Genomic DNA, 20,246 nt, shown 5'->3' on the forward strand with positions numbered 1-20,246 from the left:
CTAGCGTTTTTGCAGCAGGTCCTTAAAAACAGCAGAGAGTTCCTGTTGTTTAGATGATCTTTGACAAGAATTTTGCAGTAGGTCCTTAACAACAGCAGAATGCTCCTCACAGAGGATCTTTTGACTGGTGTTTTTGCAGCGGATCCTTCAAAACAGCAGAGAGCTCCTGTTACATAGAAGATCTTTGACAAGATTTTGCAGTAGGTCCTGAACAGTGGAATGCTCCACATATAGAGCATCTTTGACTGGTGTGTTTAAAAGCTGCAGGGTTTTTGCTGTTAAAAAGAGGATCTTTGACTAGTGTTTTCGCAGCAGATCCTTAAAAATAGCAGAGCTCCCGTTATACAGAAGATCTTGGGCGAGAGTTTTCGCAGTAGGTCCTTAAAAACAGCAGAACGCTGTTAAATAGAGGATTTTTGACTAATGTTTATGCATCAGATCCTTAAAAACAGCAGAGAACTCTGTTATATAGAGGATCTCTGACAAGTGTTTTTGCAGCAAGTCCTTCAAAACTGTCAAAATAGAAGAAACAAACTGATTCTGTTTTCATTTTTATGTACATATTGACATAATATACAAAATGAGAACAGTGAAAGAAGTCCGGCTCTTCCTTGGTGTTCTGAAAATGTGTCCCCCGGGACAACTTAGCAACAATTATTGTCCACAAGCACTCACCTAGCATTGTTGCATTGTAAAAGTCAAGAAAACGTGCATCACAAAGTGCTCTCCAGCGTGTTGTAGTTGTCCTTGAAACTCTTCAGCTCCAGGAAGTGTTTGGGTCTCTTGCTGCGTGGCCCGGCAGAGGGCAGGTAGGTGACCTGGATGGTGGAAGGGGTGTTTCGGGCCGGGGAGCCTGTCAGGTCTTTGGCTGCTGACTGGTGGTGCTGGTCCAGGCTGGTGCTGCTGGAGTAGGCCTTCACACTGAAGAGGGACGACAATTTTGCTTCATTTCTTGAAGGGTGCACATAAAGCAACAGAACATAAGTCGTACTTACACATCAGCTAATTCATTAAGCGCCTGCTGGTATTCAAGAAATTCCGCTTCTCCAAACACCTGAAACAATAATAGTTCACTGCAGCATCCAGTTTTCATGCATGCATCTACGCTGGTGTACAATACACACCCCGGTGCCATGGCGGGCAGTGTCGTAGCCCTCCAGGAGCCGTTCTATCAGTGCACTCCGGCTGCTCTTGATCAGAGAATGCGAATTACGAAGCTCCAGCAGCCAATTCCGGAAGTTCCTCCCCGTGAAGGCAGTGGGAGTGCTGCATATGTCCTGCAGTGGAATTCCTGTGGATTAACAGAGAGAGAATTAATGGATGGATGAAGATGAAAAACAGTCAGTGCATCTCTTACCTGAGTCACGAATGGCATCCAGGGCTTTCATTCGATATAGGTAGTTATAGCAACCTTCAAGATAACAATCAAGCACAAGTCATGTACTAGGAGGTGGTGGGAATACTACACATTTTGGATCTGCTCAGCTCTAATGCATGCAGGAGTATTGTTTTTTTACTCACTCATTTGTGATCCATGCCTCAGCCTAGCGTCTTCTTCTAAAAGGAGGCGAGGTTCAAACCGTATCTCATGAACTTTGGACAAGCTGGAGTCGATCCCCTCACGCAAACCCTGTTATTAATAACGTTATACAGTATACCTGTATGAGTACAAAGCATTTCAAGCGTGCCTTTCTTACCTTTGGCGCATTGTGGCCAATCGGTGCGTGCGGGCCGCGGCGGGATCTCATTGCAAAACGCATAATTTGCCTTTTAACGAAGATGAACAGCAGGACGAACACCTGTCAACAAAACACTTACATGAGCAACATTATGAATAGTGCAGCGAGTAAGGTGTATTTGTCTCACCAAGCTGCCGTACGCCATCACCAGCACTACATTAACCCCTGATAAGGATTCCCCCATCTTTACACCAAGTGCAATGTTGACCTACAAGCGGGCTATTGCTACATTAGCTTAGGTGCTACCATGTTCTTCGAACCGATAATAGCCTTCGAACGCTAACCTTAAGTATTTTGAGTTATATTATTATTGAAAACACCACGTCGTAGCTATGTTGTAACAACATATCATGCTACTTCTGTTTAGGTACACGCACTTGGCGAAACTAGCTTCCTAGCAATGGTTGCCTGTTTTCTGGGTTTGCGACGCTCTCAATTACCGTAACGATAGCGAGGGAAGGGCAACCAGAAATAAGGAACTATGCATTGTAAGGCTTTGTTTTGCCCAAAAGTGATCCTGTGAAATGAACTGCTGTGTATTACGGCAATGCTGTTAAATATTGTGTGCGTACATCTTTACATTGATGCTTGTGAGATATCTTTTCTGTCAAATGCCTCGGACGTTGCAAATCTTAGTTTAAACCATAAAATTCCACTTGTTGAGTATAGAATTGGATTTACACCACAAGTGTGCCAACACAGAAGGCCACCAGAGAGGACAAAAAGTGTACTGATAACCATAAAAATAAAAATGGCGCTTACTAAATACACGTGTAATTAATACCAACAGTACCTTGAGCTAGAAAACCACCATGTGATATTATCACATCAACATTTTTACTTGAGTTTTACTTGATTGTAGTTTTATTTTATTTTATTATAATGGTGGTCAACATATCTTTGCACATGTATGACCACTAAATATTTAAATCGACTTGAGCTCAGTGAGCACAGAAATGATTAATTCTACAAGTGCGTTTGGCCTTTTCTTTGGAATTTTTCGTGAACATGAAAATCATCAAACCAGAAATGGAGCATACTACAACATAGGAAACATAATTCCGGCATGAACTATAATACACTACCAGGTGACAGCATCACTCTACCAATATCTTCCTAGTATTACTGTAGTTATAATAGTATATATACCTGTACTTAAAGGCTCTTATATTTGTATGACAGGTGGGAAAATAATGTCAAACATTGCCAGATGACAGTAATGCAACGTACTCCAGTAGTCTTACTTTATTTGAGTTTTATTTAGTTTTATTTTAAGAGCAGTTCACTTTTCTGTATTGTACGGCAGCGAGGGTACTTAGTCGCCTGCATCTTTGGTGAAGGTTTATTGGCGATGGCGTCAGCAACATATTGGAACAGTTAGTCCCTCCCTCCATTATATTCCTGTGGGACAATTTTGGGGGGAAAACAACAATCAACAAACCAGAACGGGTTTTTAGTATCAATATTGACTACATTTTACAAATCCACACAGTACACGACTGTTTTATGGATGTGCACATGCTCCAGTGTAGCATTTTACGTTTCCATAGTAAAATGTTGTGTTGTTGTTGGCGTGTCTCGTCCTTATCTTTGTTGCGCGTCCGTCGCAGTGACATGTCACCGTTCCGTCGGTAAAATTTTGTAAAAATAAATAAAAACGAAAGCTTTATTACTGTAGTTAGTGATGATCACATGTTTGTTGGTCTACTTTCACGCGCGCGCGCACGCGCGCGCACACACACACACACACACACACACACACACACATTGCCGCTCCGCAGACCATGTGACACAGCTCTCCATTAGTGGTGGTGGTGTCAGAGTGGAAAGAAGAAACAGGTAAATTCGCACCCTGAGTGTCTGCCTCATTGTTGTGACATTTTTAGCGGGGGATTCTGACCGTTTTCATAAATCTCAGCTCGACAAAGAGACCACTTGTTCACCGGTGGGGTGTCACTGTTTGGTATTGAGCCGGTTTACTGGTCAGTATTTATCTTTTGCAGTGGGGCCTGTTTGTTGTCGTTGTTTTAGCTTTCATTTATATCGTTTTACATGTAATGTATTTATTAACGGCGACTACGACTGTTGGAAGAGTGATGTTATCACGTCAACAAAGCTGCTAACTAGTTAGCCTCGCCTTAGCTGGTAGCTTGTTAGTTTGTTAGCGTATCACGGCTAAGTCGTTAGCCTAGTGGGGAAATTGACGTTTTATTAGGGTCCTGCAGTCAACACGAACGCATCACCGCTCGGAATGAACCAAATATTTATGTACATTTACAGCTAATAAGCAATTTCCGGTGCTAATTGAGCGGTTTGTGAGTACGTTAATCGACACTAGCCTGTTAGCTTGCGAGACAGCTAGCTAGCTGGAAGTTAGCCTCGTCGCCATGAGGTGTTGCCTCAAGAAGCGGAAGCCCACCGACACTTCACTAGCTTGATACCTTTTTTTGTCAACCCCCCTACCTTTTAAAGTCGTAACCGACAAATTGTCCGTATGGTGAGTCAAATTGGGGGTGGGGGGTCGGGGAGGGATGTTTCACAGGCCACTGTGTGTCGGTTCATTTACGTAACGTGTGCCAGATTAAGCTTTTCGATAACAAGGTGAAGAGTTGTGCTGCACAACAATGTGGCTATCCAGGACATCTGAGCTGGTTTTCCACAGTTCATACTTTCAGTTTGACAGTGATGTTTTCAAAAATGGTAAACACGTCGTTGCACCGTGCAACACTTGTTGTACCTTGACACGTCCTGGCTCCACACCTCTTTTACATTACCTTCCTAAAACATAAAGTCAACATGTTATCATCTTGTACTGCAGTCACTTACAGGAACATGATGAGATCACCACCAATAACTACTTCCCTGTCTCTTTCTCCTTAGGTGTGATTCCTTGTAAATACCCTTTATTTGTATATACTGTAAATGATGACGTCCATGGGCGGAAACCGGGCCCGGGGCAGCTGGGAACAGACACAGGGCCAAACACAAGGCCAGACACAGCACAAGCAAAGGCCACAGGTAACCTGCCCCCCCCTCCAGTTTGCTCAAATACCATATCCTCCTCAGACAAAGCAATGCGTTTTTTGTCCTCTTTAAGGGACACATGTTTCACAGGCCTTATTTCTGTTGTGCTGTGCAGAGGACATCCTGGGCTTTCCAGTGATATGCGATGTATTAGGATTTGTCGAACGAAATGAAAGATATGTCTTGGCGAAAAATGGCAGACGTATGGCTGCCGTAGTTTTGGTAGCATAGAGTAACAACAACGTCTTTCACTGTCTTCTTTGGCGGACGTGAGGACTTAACACCACTACTACTTTTTCATGGATTTTTCAGATGATTGATGCAAAAACTAAATACTGTTGTTCATTGCAAATTACATTGTATGAAAAATAATCTAGCATATTGTTGTCACCCAAGACAAAACAAACAACAAGAAGCAAGACCCAGGCGGATATTTTGATGTTCAAGGGAAAATGATTATTATTTTTTATTTATTTATTTTTTAAACGTGTCTTTCTGGACAGGCCACCGCAGAGCAGATCCGACTTGCGCAGATGATTTCCGACCACAACGATGCAGACTTTGAGGAGAAGGTCAAACAGGTGAGACAAGCAAAGTTTGTTTGCTTCCTCTCTTTTTGGGCAAAATAATCAAAACGGCACTTTCTGTTTTGATAGGCGGGCCTTTCAAAAAACACATTGATACATGTATACAACGGAATAGAGTAGACCTTGGGAGACCAGACGAGATGGGGTCCACGAGGACAAGACGAGACGAGATTTTAACATTACTTTTAAATACAATGAAAAACTATGACTGGACAAACAAACTTCTTTTATTTAACCGAGTCACAAAACCAACCGTCAAACCACTGTCATGATAATATCCATCCATCCATTTTCTATGCCGCTTATCCTCATTAGGATCGCGGAGGCATGCTGTAGCTTATCCCAGCTGACTTCAGGCGAGAGGCGGGGTACATCCTGGACCGGTCACCAGCCTGTCGCTGGGCACATAAAATCAATCATGCTCACGTTCATACCTATGGACAATTTAGAGTCGCCAATTAACCTAACATGCATGTTTTTGGAATGTGGGAGGAAACCCCAGAGTACCCGGAGAAAACCCACCCACACACGCACGGGGAGAACATGCAAACTCCACACAGCGGAGATTCGAACCCAGGTCGTCCCGATCTCCTGACTGTGTGGCCATCATGGTAATCACTCGGTCACCGTTCGGCCGTCACGATAAAATATAATAATAAATGATAAAATACCATAATAATACAATATTTCCTTTTAATATGTTATCTTTCACTTTGTAAAGTGGCGGAATTTGCGTTTGTGACATGTATTTTCTCACAGGCAATTTGCACTGTTTGTTATTTTTATTTCGGCAATGAGCCACGTTCCACAGATGGCCACCGGCCCACACTTGGACACCCATGTGTGTTTCACCAGGAAGGCAGGTGCATAGGAGTGTGTCTGCTTCACAGTCACAGGTGGAGATCCTGCGCAGCGGATACTCGACCTTTGTGGACCGCTTGTATTTAATTACCGAATAAATGCATGATGCAAGAAACACTTCCTGCCTTTCACTTTTAATGCGCACCACTACTTGCTAAATTGCTAAATATAGCAACCATGCTGCTAAATTGTCAACACGGATCTCCTATACATATGAGGTGTGTTATGACGTTATAGTCGCCACATCATGCCTTCATGTCGGGCACACAATCTGGTAACTTTGATGAAATGTAGAATTACCACAGCTTCTGCGTGGATATTAACACACGCTGCAGCTGTTCAACTCCGATTGGGGGTGGGGGAACAACCGCACGTCACCCGCTGACGCTGGGACCACTGAGGTAGGTTGGATTGCAGGGTTAAAGTGTAAAGTATTTAATGTGCGCTTCCAATAATGCCGAGCACACTGCCACTTCCATGTTAGGTTTATTATCATTCATAGTAGCAATGCCATAGTTCAGTCTGATTGGCGTCTGGCTGCCCTGTTCAGTCTAAAAATGGCATACTGTGCATTTTTACTTGTGGCATCACTTCATTACGTAAGAATGCAACTTTGCTGACTTTTTGGATTATTTTTAGTTGTATTCAAGGTAGCAGTCCTCGATAGTAACCGTTGGGGGAGCGATTGCATTTATCATACAACACGTCTACCTAGCAGACTCATGCGCTTTGATTTATAGTCGTTCTGATGATTTCTATTACGCAACATACAGTGAACTGATGATGAGTTGCTACCTTATTATGAATTGTAATGAAAACAGTAAATTCACATTGTATATTCATTATGATGGCCCACCATCATTTTATATCACAACACTGCCTTACTGCAACTTTCCTGACTTTCCTTGTTTTGAGGTGTTTTATTTGCTTCTGTTCAAGGGGGCCTATGTGCTTTGAATTGTGGATTATTTGTGGAGAGTTTTGTTCACATTGTATATTCATTAAGAAAGATGGCCCACAACTCTGCATGTTGACTTCTGCCATCACTTTGCAACACAACAATGCATTACTGCAACTTTGCTGACTTTTTTTTTTGTGGATTATTTTGAGTCCTGGTAATTTCTGTTTATTTCATTAGTAAGTAGTGGGAGGAGCATTCTTATTGATTGTCATACACAGACATCCATGCATTTACCTTGTGAATTAGAAAGACCTCTGCAGGGCTATACCTACAGTACTCTGGAGCACGTGTCTACAATCATATAGTAACCTGATAAAAAGTAGCGAACTCCAATGACAGTGGATCCTTCCTGGTTATAAGCCATTTAGAACAATAGGTGACGAGACATAAAGCCTTGTCCTGCTCCACAAAGCTCCATGCAAAGCTGTGCTGTAGTTTTTTATGTAATCCTTCTTACTACGAACACATTTTTTTGTTGCCTTTTCCAGCTGATTGACATCACAGGCAAGGATCAGGATGACGCAATGATCGCACTGCACGACTGCAACGGGGATGTCAACAGAGCCATTAACGTGTTACTAGAGGGTAGCCCAGACACTGTGAGTCTCTGATGGATGTACATTTCGTAGTAGTTGAGATGCAATGCAAATGCAATATTGGGTGGATGTTGATGTCCGTGCGCAAAGCAAAGAAAGTCAAGTTGCTTTACATAATCAGGACACCAGTACTGACAGCGTATTTGATGTCTGCGCAGGACTCGTGGGAAATGGTGGGCAAAAAGAAAGGCGTGTCGGGCCAGAAGGAGACCAGCCAGCCAGAGGTCGGAGAGGAAGGGAAAGAGAACCGGGAGAAAGAAAGAGAGAAGGATGCAGCACGTCGTCGAGGCGGACCTCCTCGCAGAGGCCGCTGGGCTACCAGAGGCCGAGAGTGTACGTCTTTTTGTTTCGTTTTTCATTAAGTTTAGATGAGAAACTGTTCTTTGGCTCACATGTCTGTTCTTTTCTGCAGTTCGGGGTCAGGAGAATGGCTTGGATGGAGGAAAAGCAGGACTGGCAAGCCGGGGCGCAGAGCGAGGCCGAAGGGGGCGGGGACGAGGAAGAGGGGCTATTGGTGAGTTCCGATATGTGAAAACCCATTATACTGTATATAACAACTTAATTTATATCTTTTATTTATGATTGGAGTGTGCAAAAGTGTGGAAAGGAAAATGTTAGCTGTCTTTGACCACTTGGTCGTTGATAAATGGGTATATTGTACAACACGAGCAACAGAACCAATGTTGTAATAGCGGTAAAGAGCAAACTGCTCAGCCAGCATTAAAATTGCTGTTGAGTTTGTTCTAAACAACAGTACGGCAAATGAAACACACGTGACCTTCAAACCAAATGGTGTGTATCTACATTTTAAAGAACCTGCAGAGATGTACTTTAAAAAAACCTCAGGAGGTTGACTACAGATACCTATACCGATGTTTCCAATGTTTTGTATCAATATACATTTTTGTATATAGACAGTCGTCCCTTGTTTATAGTGGTTAATTGGTTCCAGACTGCAATATTTTTGTACTTATAGCATAGAACACCTGTTTTGACTTTTTAAATAGAGTTTTTAACATTATTAGAGCCCTGTAGACATTAAATAACACCCCTATAGTCACCTTTATACTCCTATTATTCTTTGTTTACACCACATTGTAACTTATGCTGCAGGGACTTGAGACGGCCGCTAGCTAACAAGCTAGCGAGCTAACCAGTTAGCCTACAATTTCCATCCATCCATCCATCTTGTATGGCGCTTATTTATCCTCACTAGAATCACGGCCGCCCCCTTCGGCCTCGCGGGTAGGCAGGAGCCTATCCCAGCTGACTTTGTGCGAGAGGCGGGGTTGCCAATCAATCACACATACAGACAATCATTCATCCACTCTCACATTCAAACAATTGAGAGTGGCCAATTAACCTAACATGCATGTTTTGGGAATGTGGGAGGAAACCGGAGAACATGCAAACTCCACACAGAGATGCCCAACGGAGATTCGAACCCAGATCTTCCCGATCTCCTGACTGTGGCCAACATGCTAACCACTAGACCACCGTGCAGCCCTGCCATGCATTTATTTCTTCTAAACTTTCTTAGAAGCTTTATTTATTTATTCTTAACTTAACAAGCCAACTTACCACTTCCACATGGAATGGGAGGAGATCTTTTTTTCCACTATCATGTTGAGCAGGCCAAGGCTGACTTCATGCAGTGTTAAGGTAATGCCTCAATGATTTGTGTCATTACTGCCGCCTAGTGATTGGAATATTACCTAACCCTATCACTGATCACTATTTCAATGTGTTTTGACCAAGAATATAGGCCATAGTCGAACATGAAACAGTGATCATTAATTTCTGAAAAAACACAATATGGCGAGGGAGCGATAATCAAACCACGATATTGTGAGAGACGACTGTACTGTGTTCCACCCTTGTTGTTTTGACTGTGCCCTTGTCACGTATCATGAAAGTGCACACTTGACACATGATTCATGCCTACCGTTATTTCAAACACATCCACTTTTAGACCTGTTTTCAAAAGTTTGTGTTTTCAAGCTCCAAAATGGTGTCATCACATAAACCAACTGTTCTTATCAGTTGTGATAACTTTTCTGTCTTTCTCTCCCACTAGGAGTGTCAGGGCGGCGAGGAGGCAGGTTCTCAGCGCAGGGCATGGGGTAAGAAGAGAACACCTGCATAGCCTAAAAAAAACTGTTGGGGGTCCTTTTGTTCCACTGTTACCTGTTGCCATGGTCACAGGGGAGTCGTACCCAAGCCTATTGTTTCATGTTAAATCCAGAGGAGAGGTGGACGTGGTTCAGCCAGTAGAATGAAACAGTGTGGGCCAGCGTCTCTTCAGAGCACTTTCTCCTTGACTGTTATAAGTGAGGACATGCTCCACCAGTAAACCTGTTCAACCAAAGGACACATTGTGTCACAGCAGGAACTTAAATCGCCCATTTTTCCAACCGTTCTTGAACTGACCACAACTCGATAGTCTGAATGCATGACTCGCACAACATTCCACCAAAAGAGTACAAAAACTCCTCTACCCAAGTGTACATGATGCCTCTTCAGGACTGTGACTGGTCTCCAGTTCATGTCGGGATTGGAATGATTCAGCAGTCGTTACCCCTTCTTTGGCAAATTGCATTAAATATTCTTCTGATATTGAACACAAGTGTTTTTTCACACAAACACGTTCCCGCCTCCAGACTCGCTACCAAGAAGAGGAAGCCTCTCAGACCTAAAAAGAAAATCAAAGCTTCTTGGCGTGATTTGAGTGCAAAAGAAAGTGCTTCAAGTTGCTTGATTGAACCAGCTTTAGTCGGCGTGTGTTAGAAGACAGGAAGCGGTATCACGGAAATGGCCATTAAATATTAGTAGCTCATTTATGCATGGTGTGATTGTTGAAGCTGAACAGCTATATGGATTCATGCCCTCAAATCACATCTTTTGCTGATGATTTCTCCAGAACCTTCAACCCTGCTGACTACGCTGAGCCAACCCAGACGGACGAGAGCTACGGAGGAGGCAGCAGCACCTGGAACAATACAGGAAGCGTGGAGCAGGAGGATGGAGCAAGTAAGTACTTTTCGTCTTTATAGTAATCATTCCTGCAGATGCATTATAATATGTTTTTGTCTTGTCTTCTGTCTCCAGGATTGGAATACTCTCCAGGAGATGCGACAACTTACCCACCCAAGTTTGAAACAGCTTCTGCACCCGGTAAGCTTTCAAAAGGTTTTGTTATGATGCCTGAAAGTCCTGACTGCAATTATTCCCACCTGGCAGGCCCCTGGAGAACGGCCACGGAGGAGTGGGGCACTGAGGACTGGAATGAGGATGTGAGTAGTCCACCTCATGCTGCTGCTTTGTCACAGCAGACTGGAACTATTTTCAAAATCTATATCTGTCTTTCATGTGCAGAAATAACTTTCTTTTTTTTTTTTTGTTCTCTCTCTTTACAAGCAGCTGTCTGAAACCAAGATATTTACAGCTTCCAGCGTGGCATCCATTCCACCACCTCAAGAGAATGTTACCATCACCAAAGGACAAAGGCGAGAGGAAATTCTGTTCTCGCTGGGTCATGCGTTATGCTTCTGTCAGCACGAAAAGGAAAAATCTAATTTTTTTTTCTGCTGTAGAATTGACCTCGCGGTGCTCTTGGGGAAGACTCCCCCGTCCTCCTCTTCGGAAACAGAAAACCCCCCGATGGAGTCGACCCAGTCCCCCTCCTTGCCTCAGTCACTGGTTTTCAGCAACTCCAAGCAGGGACCGCCGCTGTCCCAAACCTCCTCCAGCCCCCCGTACACTCAGCACGGCATGGTGAGTGATAGTGAGTCGGCAGTGCTCTGAAAAGAACACGTCCGCTATTGATGTTTTCATGAATGCAGGTCAGCATGCTGAACAAGAGCTTTGGGGACGTTGGGGAGCCTAAAGGAAGTAGCACCGGTACCACTGGCTCCCAGTTCCTGGAGCAGTATAAAACAGCCCAGGCGCTGGCTCAGCTGGCTGCCCAGCACTCCCAAACTGCACCCGCTAACACAAACCCCTCATCCTGGGACACCAGTGCCAACTCACGGGCACAATATGGTAAGGCGACTCATGCTCTACCATAGAACTTAATTGTATTGACAGTTATTGACTAGTATGTGTTTTTCTGTGCAGACATGAAGGCTCAACCAGAGGCCGCCATCCACACGCCTTTTGCAAAGCGGCAGCCCTTCCAGGCCACCACCTCCACGTCGTCTATGTTGGATGTTTTCCTGCCTCCTTCAGCCTCCGCCTCCTCCTCCTCCTCTGCTGCTGCTGCGGCTGCTGTTTCTTCTTCTTCCTTGCCCTCGCAAACAACATCCTCGCCACACATTGTGCCGCCACCTGCTTCTTCCCTTCCCAAAATGGTGCCGGGCCCGTCGCTAGGTCAGCAAGTTTCGCCGAGTTCCTCGGATGCGCAGGGCTCCAGTCCGCTGCCTTTGCAGCAGCACAAACTCAGACCACAGAAGAAGAGAACATCCATTGCGACAAAGGTAACAGTTTATGCTTTGTACAAGTTTTCCGCATTTCGCAATAGTGGCCTCTACTTTAATTGGTGCCGTGCCCCTCTGTAAAAAAATAACAGGTCGTGCTTTATGTGGCTGTTATTATCTTTTTAAAATGATTGATGCCACAAAACACAGTAAAGCTGAAGCTTCTGGTGGAGTTAGGCCTCTGCCTCAATAGGTTCTTTGTACTCTGTTACTCTCTTGAATAAGTACATTCCCCAGACTACTATATGAAGAAATATAATACATTTGCCAACATCTAAACATCTTGACTGATTGTTGGGAACTGAGAGAAGGCTCGTAATAAAACTCCAAATCCTCCTCAGATTCCAGCCATGGCGGTGGAAATGCCGGGCTCCACAGACATCTCAGGCCTTAACCTTCAGTTTGGAGCCCTGCAGTTTGGGTCGGAACCAGTGCTACCAGAATACGAGTCTGTTTCCTCCAACACGACATCCAACAACCCCATTCAGAACAGTCTCTATTCAAGCCCCAGCAGGTTGGTAAACATTCTGAGGCACAGAAGTATAAGTGGGCAGTGAAAGTCATTGAAAGAACGGCTCTGGATGCTATAGTCAGTCAAGTTGAAAGAACAAACATAACATGTCAATACCATCACAATCTGCAGTGAGTCAACTCCAGCTCTTTCCAACTCCAGCCAGATGGACCTGTATGACCAGAGAACCCCACAGACTCGGCGTTACCCACCCTCAGTCTCCTCCTCCCCTCAGAAGGACATGCAGCCCAAGGTTGGCCTCAAAACAACCCATTCCTATTTGTACCTCTGATGTAGCTTTTTTTGGTCATTGTGATGCTTTGTTGGTCTCGGATCTGACGCTGTGAATATCAAACATTTCCATGAGCCCATCCTGTTTAACTTGTCATCAATGGGCTGTTTCCATAGAAACCTGTGAGCTCACCTTCATTGTTGGTTTTACAGAATGGCTTCAGTTCTCTACAAGCGACGCAATCTGTTGAAGGTTAGCATCTGGAAAATATGTCACAAATGTTATCCCCGCACACCCTTGAATCAGAGTTGCATTTATTCTTTTAGCTGCAGCAGGTTCTGCAGTACCGGTCAAGCCCACACCTGACTCTGTGGCACCGGCAGCGTTGACGGAGAGCGTCTCGGGGTCCGCCTCCTTGCTGACGACATCCAATCAGGCATCGCTCAGCGCTCTGGGGCACAGTGAAGACATGCCACCGAGCACCATGCCAGCGCCTCAGCACAACAAGTCAGGAGTTGGGCCTGAAATAAGTTAACTCCTGTCTCCTGTATTTTGACTTCTTGGTAAAATAGTTTTGTCTTGTTGCAGCGCGCTCTCGTCACAGCAAAATAGCCTTGCCCCATCTTCAGGTCGAACATCCAACTCGAGCTTACTGGTGAGTTCCCCTTGTCACACTAATCGACTGAACTCTTGGCTGCGCATGCATAGATCCAGTCTCCATCCATCTCTTTAAGCACTACATTTCCTGAGATGGCAGGCAGCCATCTCCAGTTGGTTCGCCCTAATGGAAATATAATCTCATCAATCCTGACCACATCTTCCTCCTCTGCATCTCAGCAGCACCCCAACGTTGACGGCGACTCCAGCCTCCACTCCTCCTCCTTCCCCTCCGCCTCAGCTGTGTCGTCGTCTTCGGTCCCCGCCGCCTCGTCGGCTGCAGCGGCGCAGGCGTCCTTGGGGGCACCACCTCAGGTGTCTCAGGTGGGCTCCGCCCCCATCTCTGCGCCGTCTGGCCTTGGCCCTGTCAACAACCTGACCATGGGTCTCAACACAGCCACCATGGGCGCGCCGGGTGTGGCGTCAGCCGTTGCTGTTTCGGCCTCCACAGCAGCTCCATCCTCAGCGGCTTCCTTGTCCACACGCAGCTCTGCAGCATCCTCAGGTTGGTGATGAATTGGATGCTTTCATGTTTGTAATCAAATGTAATGCTGTGGTTCACAAACTTTTTACACAAAGTGCCACCTCCAAAATATTTTGCTTTGCAAGTACCACCATTTTTGCTACCTTTGCTGGCCATGGCTGTGGCTTGTACTTACTGTCTTTTGGTGTATGATGGCAAAAGAAAATGTTATTTGAATTTAGTTCCAGCCCATCTTGTTTAATAAAAGTGTATTTGTATGAATAGTTCATGCATATCTTATGTGTATATTCCTGTGTATCATCAATGGTACTCCACGGTTTGAGAACCAATGATCTAATGCAGTGCTATGGCGTTACATATGTATACGTAGCGTTACAGCTTATAGATTCTCATCTTTATGTCACATTTAGGGAAAGCACCTCCAAATCTGCCACCCGGAGTGCCCCCTCTGCTGCCCAACCCATATATCATGGCCCCGGGACTACTGCATCCCTACCCAGTAAGTTCTATGCAAATTCATTGTGCTAAAAGCGTTTGTTTGCGTAGTAACCTAAGTAACATTTCAGCCTCAGGTGTATGGATATGATGACCTGCAGATGCTGCAGACAAGGATACCATTGGTGAGTTTTGATCCTTAGTTTTTTATGTAACATGACATTTATTTGTTAAACATCTACTTGCTTTGTGTGTTTATAGGATTATTACAGCATTCCCTTTGCAACCCCAACAACAGCACTGACTGGCAGAGAGGCCAGCTTGACAAACAACCCCTATTCTGGTGAGCCAGCCTTCTAATACCAAATGAACACATCAGCACCCTTGTATTTGTTTCCATCCTGAGACCCGTTGTCTGCAGGCGACTTATCGAAGTTTGGTCGAGGAGATGCGTCCTCGCCAGCCCCGGCCACCACGCTAGCTCAGACACAGCAGAACCAGACCCAGACGCACCACTCGACCCAGCAGCCCTTCCTCAACCCGGCGCTCCCTCCTGGCTACAGCTACACGAGCCTCCCATACTACACTGGCATGCCAGGCCTGCCCAACACCTTCCAGTATGGTCCTGCTGTGTTCCCGGTGAGAATGGTACACATAAAGTCGACTAAATGATGTCCAAACTAAAGCAAAGGTACTGATGCTTGACTTCCTCCCTTCTCCCAGGTGGCTCCTACCTCGTCAAAGCAGCACGGAGTGAATGTCGGCGTCAATGCGTCAGCCACACCTTTCCAGCAGGCTAGTGGCTATGGTTCCCACGGATACAGCACTGGTGAGCCACCATGACTTACTGTAGATGCTACATTTTATTCATCTTAAAGTGTATGCAGGCTGATGACCAGTTGAAGTGTGTTGTGCAGCATAAAACATGATTTTTTTATTGTTTTTTTTGTGTGTCAGTGGATTGTTGCACTACCAGTCCTCCATGTCACACTTTGTTTCATCTTGACCAAGAGCATGAATCATAAGTTTATTTTTAGATTGTGCATTTGTGTCTCGTCATTGTCTGTTTGGTTTTTGTTACTGGCCTCGACGCAAGACGTGACTGCCCTTGAAACAGGCTTTGGGAAAGCTTGAAAGCACCTCTTTGTGTTATTGTAGTATGGCTTCAACTGGTATGATTTGCTGTTCTTCCATTGCTCGCTTGTTTAATTTAATTTCAATAAGTAGCACTCACCATTGAATGGACGACCATCGTAATTGATTAGTGGATGAATTGATTGCTATGAATTGTGCCAGATTTTAATAATTGGCCTTGAAGCCAAATGGAGTGCACTACTTGGCTGCAGCCAGCAGAGGCGCTGTCAATTTAAATCGTAAGTAATCTGCAGTGTACCGTAGTTGTGGAAAAACACACTTTCTGCTATTTAGAATCAAAGTATTTGTTAAAAAAAATTACATTTGAATTCAAGGTTTCCTTTTGATTTGGGGTTTTGTCTAATGGTGAAAAAAGGAAAATGTTTTAATTTGGGACAATGTAGTGTAATTTCCACCAAGTGACACACAGGATTTTATTTTTTATTTTTTATGGTGGTCTTTAGAAGGGGTTTTGTGAAAAGCTTTATGTGGTCTTCATTCTTCCTCCTCTACTAAATACTCTACTCGTCTGCTTTAAACAATTACACCACCAGTATAAATCTTCTTCTAATCACAACCAATGCAGGTTTTTTGGGGTTTTTTTTGTTGTGGTGTTGCTGCTGCTGCTTCCTGCCATCACTCAAGCTCACTTTCCATCTTCCCACACACAACCTGCCTGCTTCACCCCACCACCTCACCTCCTTATCCTCAGACTTGGCTCACACAGCACTTGCGAAATGACAGTTGGCATTATTGCTGTAGGTGCCAAACTTGTTACTGGACACCATATGGTCCATGTTGTAAATGTGATATAGCAAGACTCTCAAGTTTGCAAGTGCTGTCTGAGGCAGGTCTACCCTCACACACCCCCCACCCCCATCCCGCCTGGTGTGTCTAACGCTGTGGGCTGTGGCTGTGTGTCTTGACTGTTGCAGGCTATGAGGATGTGGGCCAGGCTTCAGGGAGTGGGGATTTCTGTAAGGGCGGATACGGCAATGCCGTGGCCGCCGCCGCCGCTGCTGCCGCCGCCGCTTCTGCTCAAAACAAGCCAGCAAGCTCTGTCACTGGGCCTGGAGTCGGTGAGTGCCGCCAAATTTAAAGCTGAAGTCACCAGTCGCCGCACACCCTTCCCCTTTCTTTTTGTCTTTGTGCACAATTGTGGTGTGAAGAGCATCATGCTAAATGTGCTAGCTCCTATCATCCACAATGCTTGCTTCCCGTTTTGTGTGCTGCACACCAGTTGACCCTGTTCTGCATCTCCATGGCAACACGGGGTCAGCGTGTGCCAGAGCGAACCCCAGCAGCACGCAACATCACCCAGTCAGACATGACGTAGTTTACTGGAAGTGGTGTGCTGCTACAGCTCTCCTGCTCCTCCTCCTCCCATCTTCATCCGTTCATCAGCTGTCAATCACTAGATGCTTCCCAGCAATCGGCTCAATCATATATTTTCCAGAAAGAGACGTTCCTTCTGGGAATGTGACCATGAAGCTGCTCCTAATTTGTCCAGTGTTGACGTTCTCCTTCTTGTGTCTTCTACAGGCGTTTCTGTGACGTCGAGCAACACCGGGGTACCTGATATTTCAGGTTCTGTTTACACAAAGACGCAGGCAAGTACGCAGTGAAAACTTTACAACAGGAGTGTCCAAAGTGCGGCCTGGGGGCCATTTATGGCCCACGGCTGTTTTTTCACTGGCCCCTCAGCACTTTCTAAAAATTTAACTAAACAAGAAAACCGCAAAAATGGGGGAAAAGGGCAGTAATAATAATAAAGAATAAAGACTAAATATGAAGAGAATTAAGTCATAATATTAAGAGGAAAAATAGCATAAAATTGTAATGAGAAACAAAAGTTGGAAAAATAACTGGGGGGGGGGGGGAACTAATTACAATAGGATAATAAAGTCTAAATATTCTGAGAATAAAGTAATATGAGATTTTTTTTAAAAGCAAAATAGTCTAATGTAAGAAAACGTTGACACTAATATGGTTTTGTCACCGATTAATACAAAGCTGAGATGCAGGCTCTTGTTTTTTTATTTTAAATAAAAAAAATGTGTGCATATCTACGTGGGTTGGTTTTTTATTAAAAAAAAAAAAAAAAAGAAAGGAAAAAAAAAAAAGTAAAAATGGCCCCTGCATCCTTTAGAGTATGTGGCCTTTGATGGAAAAAGTTTGGACACCCCTGCATTACAACTACAATATCTCACTGGAGTACAGCCCACGTTTCAGCACCCTTTTTTTATTTTATTTTTTTTTATTTTTTTATTATTTTTTTATTTTTTGCTCTTGTCTAACGTAAAGTAAACTTTACGTTAGAGTAGTCAGTGTACAGTTTTTATTTCATCATTGTCTAAATTAGCTGGCAGAAAAATTGTTTTCAGCATGGTGGCTGTAGCGTCATAGTCTGGAGCTGCAAAAGTGCTGCCGGCACTGGCCAGCTACGGTTCTCTGAGGGATAACATGAATTCCAACGTACCTTGTGACACTGTAAAGCAGAGCATGATCCCCTTCCCTTGGGAAACTGGTCCACAGGGCGGGTTTTCCAACATGATAAGCAGCCCAAACACACCTCCAAGATGATCAAGTGCCTTTTGAGGAAGGTGATGGTGATTGTGCTGTACTTCTACAGTATATAAGCCATACACTGACTAATCTAAAGTATATCCACGTTTAATTCCAGTAGTAAATGTCCCTTGAGTGTATATAATAAAATGTCTGCTGAAATAAGAAGGCTTTATCGACCTTTGCTCCCTCAGTCACTATATAACAAACATTCCATTCCTCTTGTTCCCCCACCTGCAGCAGTCCTTTGAGAAGCAGGGTTTCCACGCCGGCACGCCAGCTGCTTCCTTCAGCCTGCCCTCGGCTCTGGGCAGCGGTGGTCCCATCAACCCCCCGGCTGCGGCGGGCTATGCCCCGGCGCCCTTCATGCACATCCTGGCGCCGCATCAGCAACCCCACTCCCAGATTCTGCACCACCACCTGCAGCAGGATGGACAGGTAGATGCATTTGCTGTGTAGCGAGCAGGAAAACCTGTGAGGAGGATGATGATGATGATTATGATGATGATGGATGTGTTAACAGAGTGGCGCTGGCCAGCGCAATCAGAATGCATCTATTCAGCAGAAGTCTCAGATCAACAAGTCTGCATACAACAGCTACAACTGGGGGGCCAACTAACATCCATGCTAGGAGCCCAACCCCCACCCCTGCCCTTTTTTCTTTCTGAGAAGTGTGGAGTAGCTGGGAGGGAGGGGCTCATATCTCATCATGTAGAAACTCCTCCTGCTGAGATCCCCCGCCTGCCCATCTTCTTTCCTCCCTGCTGAGGTCCTGCTGGGCCGAGAGCCCCATCATGACGCTGGGACAGGATGGGAGGGACGTAGAGAGGGGAGGGCGGAGCTAAAAATGTTGAGTGCTTGGGAATTTGGGTTGTGTTGTTCACCCCCACCCTTTTACTTCCGCTTCTATGTCAAATGTTTCCTCTATGGTTCTTTGTTGTTGTGGTCTCTACACCCCGACCCCTCCTTTTTTCATACTAATTGGGAGGAATGAAGTAAAACCAGAAGGTGGTGGTGGTGGTGGCAGGACCCCCCCCCCTTCCCCTGCACAAACTATTAATTTGCTCGATTTGCTGTTTTTTTTTTTTTCTCCTCCTCACCCATTTTTATGTAATTTTTTTTTTTTTTTTTTTTTGAAGAAACAATTCTCTCAATTGGTAGAGTTGTGAAGTTTATTTTTTACTAAATATAGATATATATATAAATATAAATATATATATATATAAAGACTTATAAGCGGGCTCAGCGGCTTGGAGTGATGAGGAAGGTGTGTTTATCATGTGATTGCGTGCATGTTTGTAGATGTGGGGGGGCGGTGGTTGTGGTTGTGTACTGTGCTTTGTTTTTTGCCTAGCACAGACTTTTTTCATAGTGTGTAAAAGAAGAAAACGACAAAAATGAAAAGCCTCTCCGACACATGTACAGTAACTGTTACTATGAATTATAAGCAATGTTGTGTAACACGTATTCTGCAAGACAAGTTAGAGGATCATTCCCAAGCCCATACACACCCAGTCTGCCTTCCTGTGTGTTTTCTTTTTAGTTTCTGAGACCGCCCCTCCCCCGCCGCCCCCTCCATCTCGCATCTTTACCCTGCACATTTTAAGGAGAACCTACAACATCGAATACTGATGGACAGAATTGTACTTATGGGTCTTTTTTTGTCAGTGATTTATTTTTCTTTTTGTACTGTGCATTTTAAAAAAAATGTAAATGGGTAAACTTGTCTTGTACATATATAAAACAAAAAAGTACTGTAGTGCCTGTTTGCTTTCTCTTCCTCAAAATCTTTGCAGACCTTGTTAGATTTTTGTTTGCATCGTTTTTTTTTATTTTGTAAAAATATAAAAATGTTAAGTAAATAAACAAGGGAAAGACATTTTCATCATTTTTTGGATGTGAATGTCTTTGGAATCCACACGTTTGCCACAGCTGCATCACTTTTTTGCCAGTTTCTAGAGTTATGTGCTTTGAATCAACAGCGT

General features: G+C 44.5%; 2 protein-coding genes across 10 annotated transcripts; one reads left to right on the forward strand and one right to left on the reverse strand.

Annotated features, from left to right (window-relative positions):
• Positions 1-544: 544 nt before the first annotated feature.
• Positions 545-2,226, reverse strand: LOC129173043 (protein C1orf43-like). Its single transcript, XM_054763491.1, has 7 exons — positions 1,867-2,226; positions 1,698-1,799; positions 1,522-1,630; positions 1,358-1,411; positions 1,125-1,291; positions 996-1,054; positions 545-921 (listed from the first exon to the last, which is right to left on the reverse strand). The coding sequence occupies exons 1-7, from the start codon at positions 1,921-1,923 to the stop codon at positions 714-716; spliced, it is 756 nt and encodes a 251-aa protein (XP_054619466.1). The 5' UTR covers positions 1,924-2,226; the 3' UTR covers positions 545-713.
• A 1,249-nt stretch (positions 2,227-3,475) lies between these two features.
• On the forward strand, positions 3,476-20,140 carry ubap2l (ubiquitin associated protein 2-like). Of its 9 annotated transcripts, none has more exons than XM_054763980.1 (29): positions 3,476-3,578; positions 4,620-4,757; positions 5,267-5,344; positions 7,661-7,771; positions 7,927-8,101; positions 8,181-8,282; positions 9,846-9,891; positions 10,689-10,798; positions 10,877-10,942; positions 11,009-11,061; positions 11,189-11,274; positions 11,362-11,542; positions 11,611-11,809; positions 11,885-12,243; positions 12,585-12,757; positions 12,887-13,007; positions 13,199-13,238; positions 13,313-13,493; positions 13,575-13,641; positions 13,824-14,148; positions 14,538-14,626; positions 14,694-14,747; positions 14,824-14,905; positions 14,984-15,201; positions 15,286-15,391; positions 16,632-16,775; positions 17,239-17,306; positions 18,502-18,699; positions 18,785-20,140. In XM_054763980.1, exons 2-29 carry the CDS (start codon positions 4,662-4,664, stop codon positions 18,878-18,880), a joined length of 3,624 nt encoding a protein of 1,207 aa, XP_054619955.1. In that variant the 5' UTR covers positions 3,476-3,578; positions 4,620-4,661; the 3' UTR covers positions 18,881-20,140. The 9 variants fall into 9 exon arrangements, with proteins under 9 accessions (XP_054619955.1, XP_054619956.1, XP_054619951.1 ...); XM_054763981.1 differs by having other exon boundaries at positions 13,827-14,148; XM_054763976.1 differs by having other exon boundaries at positions 12,887-13,006; positions 13,189-13,238.
• The last annotated feature ends 106 nt before the right edge of the window (positions 20,141-20,246 follow it).

The sequence above is a fragment of the Dunckerocampus dactyliophorus genome, chromosome 20 (genome assembly GCF_027744805.1).
Source record: "Dunckerocampus dactyliophorus isolate RoL2022-P2 chromosome 20, RoL_Ddac_1.1, whole genome shotgun sequence".
In the NCBI taxonomy this organism is placed as follows: domain Eukaryota; kingdom Metazoa; phylum Chordata; class Actinopteri; order Syngnathiformes; family Syngnathidae; genus Dunckerocampus; species Dunckerocampus dactyliophorus.

Coding starts and splice junctions, on each gene's coding strand:
- LOC129173043 (XM_054763491.1), bottom strand. CDS start 1,923: ATGGGGGAATCCTTATCAGGGGTTAATGTAGTGCTGGTGATGGCGTAC. Junction 1,055..1,124: donor CTGCCCGCCATGGCACCGGG/GTGTGTATTGTA, acceptor TTATTGTTTCAG/GTGTTTGGAGAAGCGGAATT. Junction 922..995: donor CTTAATGAATTAGCTGATGT/GTAAGTACGACT, acceptor GTCCCTCTTCAG/TGTGAAGGCCTACTCCAGCA.
- ubap2l (XM_054763976.1), top strand. CDS start 4,662: ATGATGACGTCCATGGGCGGAAACCGGGCCCGGGGCAGCTGGGAACAG. Junction 10,799..10,876: donor GGAGCAGGAGGATGGAGCAA/GTAAGTACTTTT, acceptor TTCTGTCTCCAG/GATTGGAATACTCTCCAGGA. Junction 14,748..14,823: donor TGCAGACAAGGATACCATTG/GTGAGTTTTGAT, acceptor GTGTGTTTATAG/GATTATTACAGCATTCCCTT.